This window comes from Acanthaster planci, linkage group LG09 (genome assembly GCF_054643075.1).
Source record: "Acanthaster planci isolate LZ-2023a linkage group LG09, COTS_SCS, whole genome shotgun sequence".
Taxonomy (NCBI): domain Eukaryota; kingdom Metazoa; phylum Echinodermata; class Asteroidea; order Valvatida; family Acanthasteridae; genus Acanthaster; species Acanthaster planci.
The window spans coordinates 13,801,550-13,819,640 of record NC_141785.1 but is presented as its reverse complement, the minus strand read 5'-3'; the positions used below and the strand labels follow the sequence as shown (position 1 = coordinate 13,819,640).

The 18,091-nt window shown below is 39.6% G+C and overlaps 1 protein-coding gene across 4 annotated transcripts in view; it reads right to left on the bottom strand.

The window, feature by feature from the left end:
- The window catches only part of LOC110986346 (calcium/calmodulin-dependent protein kinase kinase 1-like), a 57,832-nt gene that overhangs the window by 23,663 nt on the left and 16,078 nt on the right, over nt 1-18,091 (bottom strand). Inside the window, exons 1-3 of one of the 4 annotated variants that reach the window (XM_022248136.2) lie at nt 17,501-17,655; nt 7,019-8,184; nt 2,105-2,195 (exon numbers count right to left, since the gene is read on the bottom strand). In XM_022248136.2, the coding sequence (XP_022103828.1) occupies nt 2,105-2,195; nt 7,019-7,058 (131 nt within the window). In that variant the 5' untranslated portion in view covers nt 7,059-8,184; nt 17,501-17,655. Of the gene's footprint in view, nt 1-2,104; nt 2,196-7,018; nt 8,185-14,592; nt 14,841-17,500; nt 17,656-18,091 lie in introns of those variants that run through there. The other 3 variants (XM_022248137.2, XM_022248135.2, XM_087141596.1) reach the window with 3 other exon arrangements.

Sequence of the window (18,091 nt, the reverse complement as noted above, 5' to 3'; positions counted from 1 at the left end):
ATAAAATCAAGAAAAAAAGTCATCCAGACACATACATGTACAGAGCAAGGTATAAATGTGTCGCTTATACAGTGAACATTACACTTAACATACACGTACATTTATGTTGACAGCAATTTACAACCTGAGGGAATTTGGACGGATCTATGAAGAAGCAGAAACATGCTGTGCAAATTTAAGTGCATGTAATTTTAAAAAAGTTTCAGGCAAGAGAATAGAGTATTTAGCATCATTCTGTGTCAGGTCTCACCATTCTGTGTCAGGTCTCACCATTCTGCGTCAGGTCTCACCATTCTGTGTCAGGTCTCACCATTCTGCGTCAGGTCTCACCATTCTGCGTCAGGTCTCACCATTCTGTGTCAGGTCTCACCATTCTGCGTCAGGTCTCACCATTCTGCGTCAGGTCACACCATTCTGTGTCAGGTCTCACCATTCTGTGTCAGGTCTCACCATTCTGTGTCAGGTCTCACCATTCTGCGTCAGGTCTCACCATTCTGTGTCAGGTCTCACCATTCTGTGTCAGGTCTCACCATTCTGCGTCAGGTCTCACCATTCTGTGTCAGGTCTCACCATTCTGCGTCAGGTCTCACCATTCTGCGTCAGGTCACACCATTCTGTGTCAGGTCTCACCATTCTGTGTCAGGTCTCACCATTCTGTGTCAGGTCTCACCATTCTGCGTCAGGTCTCACCATTCTGTGTCAGGTCTCACCATTCTGCGTCAGGTCTCACCATTCTGTGTCAGGTCTCACCATTCTGCGTCAGGTCTCACCATTCTGCGTCAGGTCTCACAATGTTCAAAAATTATTGAAAAATTACTGCGTGGTACAAGTATTCAGCTCCATAGTAGATGCATTTACCCATGTATATACATGTACATGTGTGTAAGAGCATACATGTATAAGTATCCAAACGGGAAGTTTATGCTGATTCGAGAACAGAGCATAAGACTTTTCCGCATTTTGAATGTTGTGTTTTAAAGAAAGAGAGAAAAGGACTTTAAAGAATGGAAGTTAAATGTCACTTTTAAAGTTTATTTTGTCTGCAAAGTTTCAATTCAATCGCACATGGACTCTGGGAGATAAAGGGCTTTAAACATTGCCCCTTAAAGGCCACGTGACTTGTCACTTGATGAGGTCATTATCACATGAGGGCAATTTTTGTCTATACCCCTTCCTTTTCCAGCTACATGTATCTGCAAAGTTTCAACCCGATGGGACATGTACTTCAGGAGATACATAGTGCTTCAGAGAGTGCACCTTTAATGTCACATGACTTGTCACTCCATGACGCCATCATCACCTGAGGTCAAAATTCGTCTTTAGTACATGTACATCCGTTTTGAAATATCTGCAAAGTTTCAACCCAATTTGACGTGTACATGTACTTCAGGAGATATAGGCCTCTGAAATTTGCACCTTAAATGCCATATCGTGTGACACGTGGTGACGTCATGATGATGATTTTTTCTTGGACCCTGTCTACCCTGAGGACTGAGTGTAGACCTACCGTAATAAATATTGAGTCAGATCGAAAAAAGGGCCTTAGTATTGCTCTTGAAAAACGTGTACAAAAACATGGTAAAATATTAAAGATTTTAAATTCCACAATAAATCAGGTGATGAGGTCATCATGACGTCATGTTTCGGAAGAGACCCTTGCTATAAGTTACTTAAGTGTGTAAAGTTTCAAAGTCATATAACTTTGTTTAATGCCCAAAGAGGTGATGAGAAAAAGGGATGGAAGTTTGACTCACGGTGCGTGGCTGTTGAAAAATATGTACAAAACATACGGGCGAAATATCAAATATTTAAAATTCCATAATAAATCAGGTGATGATGTCATCATGACATCATGTTAAAAAAAACAGAAAAAAGAAAACAAGAAATGAGTAGAAAAAAAAACCTTTGGAAAAAATAAAATACACTAAAATTCCTCTTCATTTTGTCTGTAATTGAACAATAAGACAATGTGTTTTTTTTGCTCAGACTCAAAAACAAGCATTCTCTGTAGTTGTCTATTCACTTTTCTCAAAATTCAAACATGCATGATTTGAAAAGACACAGAAATTTCTTCAATCAGTTAATGATCACTTTTAAGTTTTACCTGGACTGTTGACGGTTTTGGTCAGCATGCTCCTTGTTTGTTGAGACCGTCTTGCTGTTATTACGAAACTTGTCACAAATTGTACTGTTGCCTGAAAAAAGGGTGCATGTCAGTGACAGGTACATGTAAGCATGACCACATGGGGGGAAACAAATGGTTAAAGGCACTCACTTGGACAGTCTCAATCGCTAAAAACCAATTAGATACACGTCTGCTTTAGGACCAGACTTCAGCAATTGTGCAACATGTGGACTCTGATGTGAACACACTACGTGCAAGTGTGTGTTTTGCGATTGTAATGTGAAACTTGCAGTACAAGAAAAGAAGAAACTTGTCAGCGATTGTCACGTGTTGCCCTTTGCACGTGTTAAGCATAAACGTGACTGCACAAAACGGGATGTGACTCAAATTCAAAACCGGCAACCTACCCTACAAAGTGTAATTAAAGTGCAACAGTAATAAATGGCCTGCTTGGAGTGGAAACAATCCGGCAAAATGACTCGCAGGCTCTAACTGATTCAAAGTACAGTTCATATCAGATAAACTGATAAATCCAAACCTCAGATTTCAGCAGCACACCATGAGTGAGATCTAAACAGGGCGTTGGTTTTGGTTTCCATGCCTGTTCGTGAAGAGCCCAAGGGAAGTAAGGGAAGTTTTCTATTTATAACTCACAGCTTGGAGTGATGATAAAATCATGATACAATCAGCTACTAACGTTCATTTGTAAGGCACTCAAAAGGAATGCGTACGGCATTCGACTTCTTAAAGCGACTGCAATTCTCTGATGTAAACTTCACAAGCTCCTTAACATAAATTAAAAAAACCTTCATGGAGGTATTACACGTATAGCCACCTGGTGGCCAATGTACATGTACATGTAACCAGGTACATGTACATGTAACCATGTACATGTATGTGGTCAATTGTGGTCACTCTGGTCATTATTCAAAAGAAGCAAGAGAGTTCAGAGTGGAGAATATCATGTACAGTTACCAGACCATTACAAATCATTTGCTTGCATACATACCGGTATACTGGTATATCTGGTACATGTACAATAGTACAAGTGTACTAGAACATACAAATTACTGATGTGCAAGTACATGTACGGTATATGTATACCAGCCCATACGACACAAATAAATCTAAGCTACCGGTACATGTGCGGTTGCTTCAATATTTTTGAAATTCTGTTCAAGACCGATTTCCAACCCTTCTCCCTCCCCTCCCGAAAACCTCAATTAAATTCTCTACAAAAGAGACTCACTAATGTCACAAGATTCAATCAAAGACTTAGCAGACTCACAAAAGGAGTCTCAATTCTGATTCTGATTTTGGCATCCGTTCAATTTGATTCTGGCCAATTCACCAAAAGTTGCCAGTTACATGTACATATACACTGTACCGGTATGTAAGAATGTTGTTCTTGAAGTAACAGTTTAACATCTAAATACAGTACTTCATCAATTTAATTTTCATACATGTACATATTCTGTTAAGAAAAATAGAGCAGTTTCAATTGCAGTTAAATTACATATTAATATGTTAATAACCATACTGTGTTGCATCAGATATTATTAATTTGATGCAATCTGAACTGTCATTGAAATGCCACTTGCACATGTCCATGTACATAAATGTTGACTAGGTATAGGGCTGAGCCAATTCAAATCATTCAAGATTCGAATATTTGACCTTCAATTCCATCGAATATCTAAATATTCAGTCTTACCGACCAGCAAATTATTGATGATTAAACAAATTATACAAAATCAATATGAATAATGCACACAATTGTACATTATAATCACTTTAATAGCTTCTCACGTCTAGGAGTATCTCCAGCCATGATTTAGTAAGATTTCAGAGACGAACAGTACCTCTTGCCCTGTTGAAAATTTCTTTTCCATTTAAATTTTTTGATGAATAATTTTCTTGTTGAGTCGCCATAAGATTTCTGTTGCTTTTCATTTGAAACTTTTTGAAACAAGCCTCCATAGTGCATTTTTTCTCATTTAAAATAAGAAAAACCATTCTTCCTTCCTTTTCATGAATTTTGCATTAGAATATTCAAATTCAGAAAATAATATTCGAATATGCGATAATTGATCGAATATTCGGATATTCGGCACAGCCCTAACTTACATATGTGTGGATGAAGTTGAGCAAATGATAATTTCATTGACCAATTTCATGCTCATCTTGTGTTGGGCTGGCTACACAGCCTGGGCACAAATGATATTTACTGTATATGTACATGTATGTGCATAAGTGTGGCACTGAAATGAATGTAGTGACATGTACACATGTTTACATGTACATGTACATATATGCGTACGTGCACTGGGCTGATTATGAATTCTAAAAACTTTGGTTTGTTGGAAAAGAACTCTGCGTCAGCCTCAAGTAAATGAACTGTAAGCAGTCTTCCAGCCAAGGCTCACGTTGAAGCAGATCTGTTGTCAGTATGAACTGATCTTGTTGGCACATTAAAATACCCCGTATGTACATGTACCGTACATGTTTACACACCGGTACATGTGTGAACATCTGAAGAAAAAATATTGGCACACGTACATACTGGGTATTTGAAGGTTTTGTAGAGTACATTCATGAATACCGGTACATCTTCCAAACCGTTCTCCCCTCCCATTCTCTCCCCCCCCCAAAAAAAAAACCCTCAATGAAATTCTCTACAAAAGAGACTCACTAATGTCATAAGATTCCATCAAAGACTTGGCAGACTCACAAAAGGAGTCTCAATTCTGATTCTGATTTTGGCATCCGTTCTATTTGATTCTGGCCAACTTGCCAAAGTTGCCAGTTACACATACCATTGTATACACTGTACATGTACATGCATGTAAGAATATTGTTCTTGAAGTAACATGTACGTGTACATGTACATACTGGGTATTTAAAGTTTTTGTAGAATACATTCATGAATACACTCTTCATACCGGTACATGTAATGTAAGGACCCTACATACACATGTGGGTAATTTCAGAAATTATTACCGGAATTGATTGAATATCACCGGAACTGATTTCAAACTACATACATATTACAATTTGTTTGGCAGGTAATTTGCATTAATTCATCACTCTTGGAAATTGGAAAATGTGTGCTGAACTTACAAAATCAAAGGTCAGATGTGACTGGGACACAAAAAACTGACCTTGAGCTGTCTCATATAGGCAGGGGACACCCTGGCTCAGTACATGAAGCCACACAAGTATTTCCATATTCAGCCTTTTGAACACAGTTTCAGGTTTTGTACTTTTTTTACACAATGTAAATTTTATGAACCAATGAATGTACAAAAATGTAAAACATATGTGCATGAAGACCTACATGTATGGCTCAGAGGCTATTTATAACTGCACAATTACTGCGTACAGTTTCATTTAGCAGTAGAAATTAATCATAGATAATACATGTACCGGTAGCCATGTTCATCTGGTTGGGTGTGCTATTCAGAGGTATCAGTGTGTGTCAAATTAGCGTCTAGGAGCAAAGGGGGGTGAACAGTGATTGTGCATTGTATTCAGGTAATACATGCACATGTATGCAGCCATAATGCGAATTTGCCTCCTGTCTGGACTCTTTTAATGGTGCTGTCTCAAATCCCCCCCCCCACATTTTTCTTGTCTGTGGCAAATATACATGTAACTCTCAGCTTGCAATCAGTTGGTTTTTCAATTTTGTACAGTTGGTGGGTAAACACATCTGCAACCTTAATCTTTTAAACTGTTTTTTAAAACAATTAGTGAATGAGGACCCTCCAATATTTTCAACAGTCTCCAATACAGTGCTGAAAATTCATTACTACACTGTGCACTCAGTTTGAAGTCTGGAAACTTGTACTGCAAAGTACTCCAAGTTATTTAATAAAACTGCCCAAATTCTCCTAGAGTTAACACCTGGTTGTTCCATATCAGGACTACACAGTCAAGCATACAGTACCGCAAATAATAATGGACATAATATACAGGTACAGCATACAGAGCTTGTGTTTGGTGCTAGTATGGTACAGTACATAAATTGGTCTCCACTAATTGCAAGCAGGTGGGCACATACATGTAGCCTACATGTATGCTGAAAAGACACTACGGGTTGTACACCTGAATCCCTTAGCCTTAGAAGTCTCTCTCGCACATGGTCAGATTGTGTGAGCTTGATGGCCAAGTTGGAGTACATGTACATTGTACAAACTACAGGTGCTCATTTTCTACCTCTATGCTCCAATTCAAAGTACAGTGTTCATTTTGGGAGGCTTCGGGACACTTCCAAGACCACAAATTTGGGCTGACAAGAAGAACAGTTACCACTTTGAATGTAAGTGAAAATCTTTGGCCCACCCAACTTCTAAAAAAAATGTTACACTGACTATCAAACCTAATCTGATCAGTCGGTGAGCTCAAAGCAAAGATTTCAGGTCAGAATCTCTTCTACAAGTAGAAATTTTTTTTTTAAGCTAAGTACAAGGAATAAAAAAAGCTGCCTGAGCAAAAAAAAGCACAAAGAGAATAAATCAATAACAAAGCATCCACAGCCCGAGGGGATAGCTAACCTTTGACCAAAATCCTTTTGCTTACTCCCCAGTTCAGCATTACTTGCTTGGCTGAAATCCTTTGGGTGCTTTTATCCCCCAAAATATGTGCCGATTACTGGCGGCTGAACTTGTTTTGTTAACCAATGAACAGAGAAAGACAAAATGAAAATTCAGAACCAGTTTTCACTTTCAAGTAGTGGGATCAAAAACATGAATAGGCCTACATGTATAACGTTAACATGTCCACGCTTTTAAGAAAAAAAAGGCTACAGTCGGTGTATTACAAAAAGATACTAATACAAACTACATGTACAGGATTAACCTTTTTACCCGCAAAAAATACTATGTAGCTTACCTGCACCCATCTTATGAGAGTGTTTGGCTTTCTTCACCATGTCCTACAACTGAGCGAAGCTGAACAATACCTAGGAAGTCACACTAGCCAAGGGGGGCATGTGTGCTACAATCGAGGGGGGTCTAGCTGGTCAACTGGTAGACACAGTCTGGAGTTTAAACAGCAGCAATTGAGTGGAGAGGGCACTACCGTATCGGTACTTTACTTCACTTTCAAGACGACAGTTAAAACATGTGCATTTGCAGACATGTATGGCTTGCTGGCTGGCTGGTTTTTTTTTTCTCAGCACAATCAGAGTTTCCAGCAGGTTTCAGCCTGCCGAACATGTGTCTGGCAAGAACACCAAATGCCTGAGTGTGCACCTGTCGAGTCAAGTACATCAGCTGATCACTGCCACAACAAGCACATGTGGGATTCAGCGGCACTTGACCATGTGCAGCATGAACACATATTCAATGTACACAAACATCCGATGAGGGGTTTGAGGGTAGGATGGGCAGAACCGCTAACGTCAGCAAGTACACAATAAGCGCTGGGTTGCTGGTGTACACGAACAGGAGGCGATAGCACTAGGCTACTTGACAACTGTAAGTACAACAACACATGGGAGCTTCACAACTGAACACAGCCAACCAGTCTATTTCCAGCAAGACTATATCACACCCTATGTAATATGGATGCACACAGTTAGTGTCAATGATCTCCGCACACGACACACATCACAGATATACACGAACTGATGTCACGCACACTTTTTTGTTACTAGCAGCAGCAGCGGCCTTTGGTACAGTAATATACCTCGTGTGACGCACACTGGATTAGATGATCGGTAATTGTGGGGTGGTGCAGATTCGCTCCTGGATGCCTCACGGGGTGAAAAGCGGTGTGTCCGTCAGCACCACGCTCGTTGAGTTGATACATGTGTGGGAAGGTGCTGGATGGGGAGGGAACCGGATCTTCTGCGTGGGTTCAAGGTTGAAGACTGCGTGCTTGATTCCCGCTGTATAAAAGTTGCCCACGCCCAGCCACCGTAACTCACTGACCGGCCTCGGGTTGAGATCAGGGGCCAGTTCCCTTCAGGTCCAAAAGTCGTATTGAATATTTGCTGAAGCCCAAATATGGAGTCACGGCTTACAGTTGGTTTTCAACCTCTGGTCAAGCTGCATCTGTGCAAAGGTGATAACAGATTGCGATGTGTTTAAATAATGATGAACTACACCAGAGAAATATACATGTACATACACGTGTACAAAGATCAGATCTAAGAGGTCAAAGCCAATTGGTGCCCTCCATCTTTCAACACTGCAAATTATTAAATGTACAGCATGCAGACCTACCGGGTACATGAAGGAAAAAGTACCAAAATAAAGGTACGTGTACTGCATTCAATAAGGGACAAAACCAGAACTTCAAAAAGACTTTGTCAATAGTACACATGTACAGGTGCATAAGGACAATGGGGGCCTAAAAACAACTTTAAAAAAATTTAAATGTTATGATTTCAAAATCAAGTACCGGTACCAGTACATGCTTGTTTGTATACATGTACATGTATACTAGTACATGTATACTAGTACATGTATACTAGTACATGTATACTAGTACATGTATACTAGTACATGTATACTAGTACATGTATACTAGTACATGTATACTAGTACATGTATACTAGTACATGTACATGTATACATGTAAACTTCAAGAGCATGGACACTGAAACAAACACTGCACAAGTAGATGAACTAAATGGGGGGTCCAACAGGTTTTTTTTAGAGGGGGAAATTTGGGAAGTTCAGTAATCATTGATAAATTTTTCTGAGGGGTGAAACAAGCTTTTTGAGCTTTTAACATACTTTGCAAGGAAGAAAAATGAAGAAGTCCCTTCAAAGGTTGCCCTTTTCTCATTTTATTTTATGAACAAAATTTGTCCACTTTTTTGGGGGGGTCCATGGCCTCCATTGGCTCCACAGATCTGCAAATGGCCTTATTTGGATGTATTTCGTGTTCAACAAAAATCAGTGCTAAAATATTAATTATATTGCAAAATCACAAGCACAAATACATCTTGACAAACATGGTAACCGACAACTGACCAAACATCTACCTCAAACAGCCATTATTCAAAGCCCCACATTAACTGTGTCCTGCATGATTCCATGGTGATTTATAGGGCAGCAGGTGCCAAAACTTTGATTGGAATCAAAGACAGCCTTAGGTTAATAATCAGGGAGGGAAACAACATGGAAAGGTCACAGCTGACAGCATAAAAAAGGCAATAGGCCTTATTCAAGGGGAAGTGATTTTTACTGTGTTCTGAGAATCTACTGTACATTGTACATGTATTCAGTGTGATCTGTTGAATGGAGTAGTGCCAGACTATTTTGGTTCCACAGATGCACCTCACTTTAATTTTCAAAATGTGGCTTGAAACATTTAGACATATAATTCTTAGAATTTTAAAATTCTTCATCGGCATAAATGGCAAAACTTTGTACTGATCTTTTATTTCAGTGCTTTCATTTTTATTCTCAAGATGCCAAAATAAAAAAAAGTTAAACTTGTTTTCAGTATGGCCCACTTGTGAGTGAGGCCAATAAACCACTTGTGAGTTAAATTTGAATAAAATCTGGTACACTGTGTTAATTATTTGATTGCATAGAAATGTATCAATTTGAATTCCCCAGTCTAAAGACACTGTTGCTATACCTCTTGATTTGGGGCAAGCTTTTGCATAGGGACCACCATCTCTGGGATGGACTGGTTCCTCTGTGGCATTCTTATCCATTGAGAACAGTGTATTGTTGCGAGCCGTCTCTTGTGTAACTAAGCAAAAGCTTGCCTCAAATCACGAGGTATAGCAACAGTGGTTTTAGTATGGAGAATTCAAGTTCATGTGAATTTAAAAAAACTCAGTGTACCAGATTTTATCCAAATTAAGTCGCAAATGGCTCATTCTCCTGACTGCTGCAGGCTAGCCAAACCAGAGAGCCAGTAGATCTGGGGCAAGCTTGGAATGTGACTGTGCACTCCCAAACAGGGCCATTACGGAGTATAATGATTTGTAAATGGGGTCAGAAAATGTCACTAATGTTGTCTTCTCGGTTCACATAAAATGCAGTTCTACCACCTACGTGTACATGTACATGTAAACAAGACACTGTTGTATTTGATTGTCTTCAGCAATTTTGACAACGCCAATAAATCTAATGGCATGCTGGTAAGTATTTGTTACTGCTGATTTCACTGAGAAATAATTTGGTGAATTTATAAGGTACACATGCAGTATCATATTTAATTAAATGGCATATTGGTACATTATAAAAATGAACTTTTAGTTGTAAAAAGTTACTGAAATTATTATAAGAAATGTACATTTTCCTGGACACAAGAGTTTCCTTTCTAAGTACATACGTACATGTAGCTATTTCAGTACTTTCCATTTTAACTGCTTGGTGAGTGCAATGAAAAACAGTCCATGTTACATTTTCATGAGTGATTACTAGGGCCTATGTAATTCAGCACAGAGTTTGCATTTAAACAAGCAGTTACATTAACCTGCACATTACTTGCTACGTACATGCTTCAAATGGCTATTTGTCTCAGGAATATACATGTACATGTATGCAATCTCTACATTTGAAAAGACTGCATGTGACTTCTGTTTGACGCAAACAGCGGAAGCGACAGTCTCCACATCACACGTGAATCTTTCCTGATTTCTCTACACATCTACATGTACACTATGTATTTTCCATTCGAAGCAGAAAGAACACTTTAAGCTTTCCGTTTTGACATTAAAAGTCAACTTCCCAAGTCAATACAGACATTACGTGGGTAGAATGCCAGACAGTTCCAATGTGCCACTCAAAAGTGTGGCTTAAGATATTTCTAATTCTGACTAAGGATGTGTACATGCACACAAAAAAAATTGTACACTGTACTGGCATCCATACAATACTCGGGTTCATTCTATAGGCTGAATTCTGATTTCAGAAAAGAGGGAATCAGTTACCAGTACATGTAATTTCCTTCTGTTTTCTGGCCCAACAAAAAAAATCACTGACCATATGCCTGTCCAATCAATGACATCGCAATCCCCCCCCCCATCCATCAAGCCTGGCTGTAACTTGTAAGCAACCTTATCTCCAGTCACAACCTCCGTAATCCGAGAAGGGCTCTGGACAGGAGGTGGGAGTCAAAATCCCCTTAGTATCTGATGAGCCAACCTGCCTAACAGCAGCGAGGCTTGGTCCCAAACATTCATGAACACTCTAGAGACTTCTTAGGTTGTCTCTACACCCCTGGTACACACATGGGGAGGGGGACATGTACCCAGGTCATGATTATGTTATATCTATTGTTGGGCTGAGGAACCAGTACACCTCCCATCTCCGAACACGGTGTGCCCTTCCCAATTCAATTTGTTAATGGCGGGGAGGCACAGCTACACGTACAATTATTCCCTCTGCTGAGCATGTGATGTGTGACCACAACGTAAACATCCATCGTCACTCCTGGTCTGGTTCCAGAGAAACCAGTTTTATTACTCTCAGTGTGGGGGGGGTTGCATGTGCATTTACAAGGCCCGAGGCATAAAAAAAATTGCATTTTATTAAAATCATTTTGTGCTGCATGGTGGACGTAGTAAAACTGGCCACATTGGAGCTGATGAAAGAGCTGTTGTTACAATAGGGATTGAGATTTTTATCTGACTGGAACTACATGTGGTTAATTTTTAGTCTAGTCTCCCCCATTCCATCTAATTAAACCTCTGTGGCAGCGTCTGAGAATTATCATTTCCTTAAAATTCTTAAAGTCAAAAAAGTGAGGATGGATGGGAAGGGTAGAAGGCAAATATGTAAGCCTTTTGCGAGTTAAATTTGATGAAAATCTGGTACACTGAGTTCTTTACATTCATGTGAACATAATTTGAATTCTCCATACTAAAAACACTGTTGCTATACCTCATGATTCGGGGCAATTCGTTTGCTTAGTTACATGTACATTACAGAAGTCTTGCACCAGTACACTGTTTCCGATGGATAAGAAGCGCACAAAGGAACCAGTCCATTCCAGAGATGGTGGTTGCTATGCAAAAGCTTGCCCCCGATTCACGAGGGATATCAACAGTGTTTTTAGCATGGAGAATTCAAATTCCTACGTTTGTGTGCAATCAGATGACTCAGTGTGCCAGATTTTGTTCAAATTTAACCCACAAATGGCTTATCGGCAGAGCTCTAGCCCATGGGTCCCCCTCCAAGTAGCACCAGAGGGCAAGTCATCACTGTGAATAGCTGAAAACAAAACCTCTTCACTCAATGCCTTCTTTCTCAACTAACCAGGTTGGAAGACACAGCGGTTCACTAATTAGGGTTGGCCACTTGACACATGTTGGATTGGATGTGGATTGGCATGGCATATACATGTGTAATGTATCATCATTTCCACAAATGTACATGTAGCATCTATTTGTAAATGGCAAGCCAGTATTTTTGGCATTCCTCATGTAAAGGCTCTAGACCCTGGTTCTGACCAGAGCCATTTAGAGCACTGGACTTGTGAACAAGTTACCCAACCACACTGGATTCTTGCTGCCATGAACCAATGACAAACCATTGTCCAAAACTTTAGATTTTAACCAAACCAAAACAATAATACACAAAGATATTTTTGGATAAATCTGTGAAAGGAACTAACCTGTATGAATGTAAGACATTACATACTTCACAAGGCTCCCAGTGAGTTCCCAAAGCCTACATTACAAGCTCTCCTCTAATCTAAAATCTTCAGAAGGCATAAACGGGACACTACATTTTAAATGGACATTGGTCTAGAAGCAGGCCTTGGCTGGATCAAACAGGTCCCTTTTGAAAAAAACTCTACATCCCTCAGAAAATTCCAGTGCATAAAGCTTGCCAACAAGCTCCATCAGAGCAGTGTCACTGTCGTCACAGCCAGCCGTCCACCTAAATCTATTCTGAACTGAATACCAAATCAATCTATTTTAGCATCCGATTATTTATCCGATAATTTGTGCACATGAACACCTTGTATCTCACAGTATACAGAGTGACCAGTAAATCGTCGTGTGCCTGACAGAAGGGAATAAGCGCTTAGGTCCTTTTGCTGGGAAGCATGATCACTGCAAAGAAAAAAGGTTTTCCGGCAAAAGGATGTAATTATGCAACTGTTTTATTTCAATGAAATATAAAGATATCTTGGCCAAAAAAAAAAATAAGTCCTCTAGTTGTTCAAAGGTTGCTTTTTGTACAGCCCAGGTTGATTTTGTAGTAAATTATATCTGCTTTTACTAAATAAAGACAGCGTGTTTCTTATGCCCTTTTGCAGGGAACATTATTTCTGCTGTGATCATGTTTCCCAGCAAGAGGGCGTAAGTGCACTTACACCCTTCTGCTGGGCACCTGACGAAATGTTGAAAGACTGCCAAGTAGATACAAACAAAACAAAACAAAACAAACGGCCGCATGGAGAGTTTGACAAAACAATCTGTTACTGATGGTGGGTTGTTCCTTTCAATGGTGAGTGGCAACAACTGAATGCATCAGTGTGACAGGTGTACATGTACGTATGTACACAGCCACAGGGATGTCATATTGTGCCCAAGCTGTAGTGGAATTAATAATAAAACACACAACAATGTTTTGAAGCCAAGAGGAATATTTTAAAGTGTATTAAAGGAGAGAGATGCAGTCACTGGTGAGACTGCACTTCTTGTCTGGGAAACGACACGTACAGCCGGCAACACTTTTTTTTTTCAGAAGCTCAAACAGAACCAGTGTACAATGTACCAGTATTGAAAGCTGTATTAAATTAATGTACATGTACCTAAAGTGTATAAACATTTAACATCCAAAGGAACCTGTCTATTTATCTTCAAAATAAAAATATTTCTGAAGTTCAACAATAAGCAGGAATTCTCCCACAAGGGCATACACAGACATGAGGCAGAATTCTAACGACCAGTGTAGATGGGGTTTTCAGTAATTCATGTTGAGAATCAACACGTTCATGCACTAGTGGTGGGAATTTATACTTCATTTGAAAAATGTTAAGAAAACTTTCCCATTCCCGTTTTGCCAACACTTTATTACAGAGGACGTCTCCACCCATGAGTACCTCCTTGTTTTATGCATAATTATATAGTTCAACAATGCACATGGTCCAACCAATACAAATGTATATAGATTGATGTTGGTGCACTTAATACAGGCAATCTTTTTTTTAGAATCCACTTTTTTTTCTCAAAAAGTACATGAATGTTGAAAGGGAAAAAATATTCCAAAATATCATATTACCTTTTACAGGCACTGTTTACAATAAAAAAAAATAAATGCCAGATTGCTTCAATCAAAGAGGCGGATCTATTTAAACATTTGGGAAAATCTGTAAACATATTTGGAACTTTTTTGGTTTAAAACGTGTGAACATCTCACCCTTTATGCACAGAGCAGGCATACATATACTAGTAATGTACATGTACTTTGTACAGTCAGTAAACTCCTGTCTGGTCTAACTCTCACAGTCGCAGGGAAATTGGTATTTGAATACCTTACCTGTGATGATGTTCTATAGCATGTACATGTACGAGCCTTCAATGATGCCACGTGTACTGGTACTTGAAGTACAGGTACATTATTGGAACATGTATGTAAATACATGTACATGAGGCCTACCGACGTGAAGCATGGAGCTCCACGTGTTGGTACAGTGAATGAGATGAAAAAGGCCTATCAGTGAGGTATCAAGGACTGTTGTCTTCTGTGCATTTGCATCATGAGGATAATACTTGTACATGTGTACATGTGTACATGTAACCATACATCATGTGATAAACCACAGACTTATGGTACCAGTATGACAAAGCAGAATTGCATAGAAGTACCTGCAGCTGGAGTGATATCAAAACACTTGTATTCACGGCATGAAGAGAATTGAGTAGAGATCAATACTCATCAGGGGAGGGGGCTATTATCCTGAATTCGATTGGTTCAGCCACTCAGTAATGATCTCATCACTGTCCAATCAATCACCGGAAGACACTGGATGAAGGCGGGGCTTAAGGTGAAAAAAAAAAATCCCAGCATGGAATTGCACTGCCAAAGTTCATTCAAGGACTGTAAACAGTTCTCTGAAAGGGACTCCCAGCAAACAAGATTACAAGAGGCAAACAGTTCAGGCAGGGATCTGCACTGCCATTTGGGATCGGATGTAATTATCCTCTCCAGCCGAAAGATGTGTGTTCTTAGCTCAATGGGTCTTGGACACGCTCCATTACCACTGTCCATTCTTCCCCTTTCTATCTGAACAATCTGCAATCCACTTTCAGTTTATTGTCTGGTTTCCCTGAAAACCACACAATGATGAATGAGCTGAGGAGGGTGACAATGACTGGTGAACAGGGAGCAGGCACATCAAAGGTGGAAGCACAAGTTGGTGGCTTGGAGCATTCAAGTCTGGTTCTAGTCTTGACTTGTTCATACAAACATTGTGATTTTTTTTTTCAGGACACACAAGCAAATGGCACATTTTCAGCATTTTACAGCATTACGCACTGTAAAAAATACAGAATCTAATACAACGGTTTCCTACGGGCCTGTTTGCGCTGACAAACTACTTGGTACCAGTGTGATAAACCACTGTGTTCAGAAACCTGAGCAATTCCAAAGGCAACATGTTAAAATTGCATATTCTGGCCACTCAGCACTCGGGAAAGGCGCAATATCACAGACTGGCTGGTAGACTGTTAGAACACGAGTGGCCCGCCTCAAACGTGCCAATGATTCTTCTGATGGTAAACTCATTAACATAAATATTTGCATACCAACTGGTCCCCGTGTGTACCTGGCATACCACTTTCAGTCAAGGTTTTCTGTTACACTACAGCTGTCTGCATTAATGGACTCTAGGATGTTACTTGCCAGCAACTGTGTTAATTTTACAAATGCTAGGCTGGCATTTCTCATTTAATGAAGAAAAAGCTCGGCTGGAAATCTGAAGAAAAACAATGCAGCAGGATAAACACATGGAACTTCTGTAATATCATGTTGTCAGCCTCTCCAGATTACGACATTAAAAATCCACATAAAAAGAGCAAGGAGGCCCAGAGAGCTATAAAGCCAAACTTGAATAATTTCTAAGAAGCAGGAATGACAGCAGGGCAAGAGGCAAGAAAATTATCAGACTGGACACCCAAGAAAAGGAGTTCCATATCAATTTTTAAAAAATGTTTTTGTATTTGTTTTCATTGATAGAAAGAGAAACCTGAGCTGTTTTGATACATCACACATCCTGATGAAAATGGCCATTATGTTTATTAAAAATGATGAGGGTTCCCGTTGATTCACACCTTGCGAGATCATTAACACAGGTACTAACTCAAAAGTGGCTCTGGTGAGTGTGACTCATTTTGTAAGACTCAGTCACATATTGTTACAATTGCAAAAGCCATAAACTTGTTATGCAACCAAATACTGAAAAAGGACAGTGTTACTTAAGCAGAGCTGTACCTGGGTCAGGGGACAAACAAATTCAAGATTTTGTTGATACCAAACACGACAGATGTTTTTGATTGGAATGGAAATTTAATCACAATCACATGACTCGCTGAGGACAAAGTACAGGTGCATGTGCACTATTGTTGAGCAACACAGGAGTGCTACTGAGGATTCACCCAATAAAAGCTACCCTGATCTGAGTGTGCAATATGGGAACCACACTTGGCTCAAATTACCAATAAATCAAATATTTAGAGGCCCAAAATATTTTGAAACACCTAATTGATGTTTTGATAAGGTTTACTTACCTTTCTCTCATAGTAGTTACATTGTACCATCTCTTAGTCTTATGAACAATTCTTCTACACTGTGAAGTTGATTATTATTTTACTGTAAGCCTATGGTTGCAGCCTGTGAAGCTTCCTTAAAATGATTAACACCACAAGTCCGAGTGACAAATCTGAGGAGCACAAGGATGTTATGACAGTTTACATTTCCAGTTTGGATAATTTATGCAACTATTTTGAACAGTAAAAAATAAGAATGAACATATGCGCATCGGTATCTATAGAGCACCAAAGTGAAAAAAATCCCAATGTGAAAATAATCCCACGCACCATTTTGTGTGTAAAAGGCATTATACCAGAACCAGCGAGTGAACTAACACGCGCCCGTGCCCTGAATGATGTCAGACTGGGGTACACTATCAAATTGCACTATCCTGTAGGCCTACACGAATGCACATTCTACAGGTAGGTACAAACTACATGTATGATGTACATGTACTACAGTATGAACATGTGTTGGTTACGGTACAGTGTATGTACATACCATGTATGTACATGTATATGTATGTACATAAATAAAAACAATGATCAAAACACACATGGGCCTACATTACCGTACAAGTTTTTTGGCTCCATTATAATTTCTAACCATGGTATAATTACCATTGTATCAAACTTACCAGTGAAAAAATTCAATGTGTACAGTATAGGTTCCTCTTGATCACTATAGGCAAGGCAGGAAATTACACGCATTTTGGAAACACTAAAAACAATCCTCAACACTTCCAAGGGAGTCAAGGTCAGTGAATGAATAAGAGTGTAAAGACTGCCTGTATGTGCTCACCTTCCCAGTGAGCACACCCACTATACACACACACTCACCTGCTAAAAAAGTCAATACATGTACAGTATGTATGCAAATGAAGATGCCCCAGTACATGTACATAGTATGTTTGGGCCTTAAGAGAACCCTGACTGGCCATGACCAAGGGCCTGGCTGATGGCATCATAGTCTGTTGCCCATGTGATTGGCAGAGCTGGCAAGGTCCTGGCCTTGTCACTGGCCAGTCAATAATAGTACCAAGAATAGAAAAGTTCCTTTGATAAGGGAAGTGGGCGGGACTTGCCAGCAAAGAATGTCCCCAGTGGATCAATTGTGGGGGTGAGAGGGGATCATTCATAAAAATACATGCAACTCTGACTGAGGTGCTGGCCTTGTCATGCTTGTGATCTGGTGGCTGACTTCATAACAGAGTAGCCTTGGACAGTGC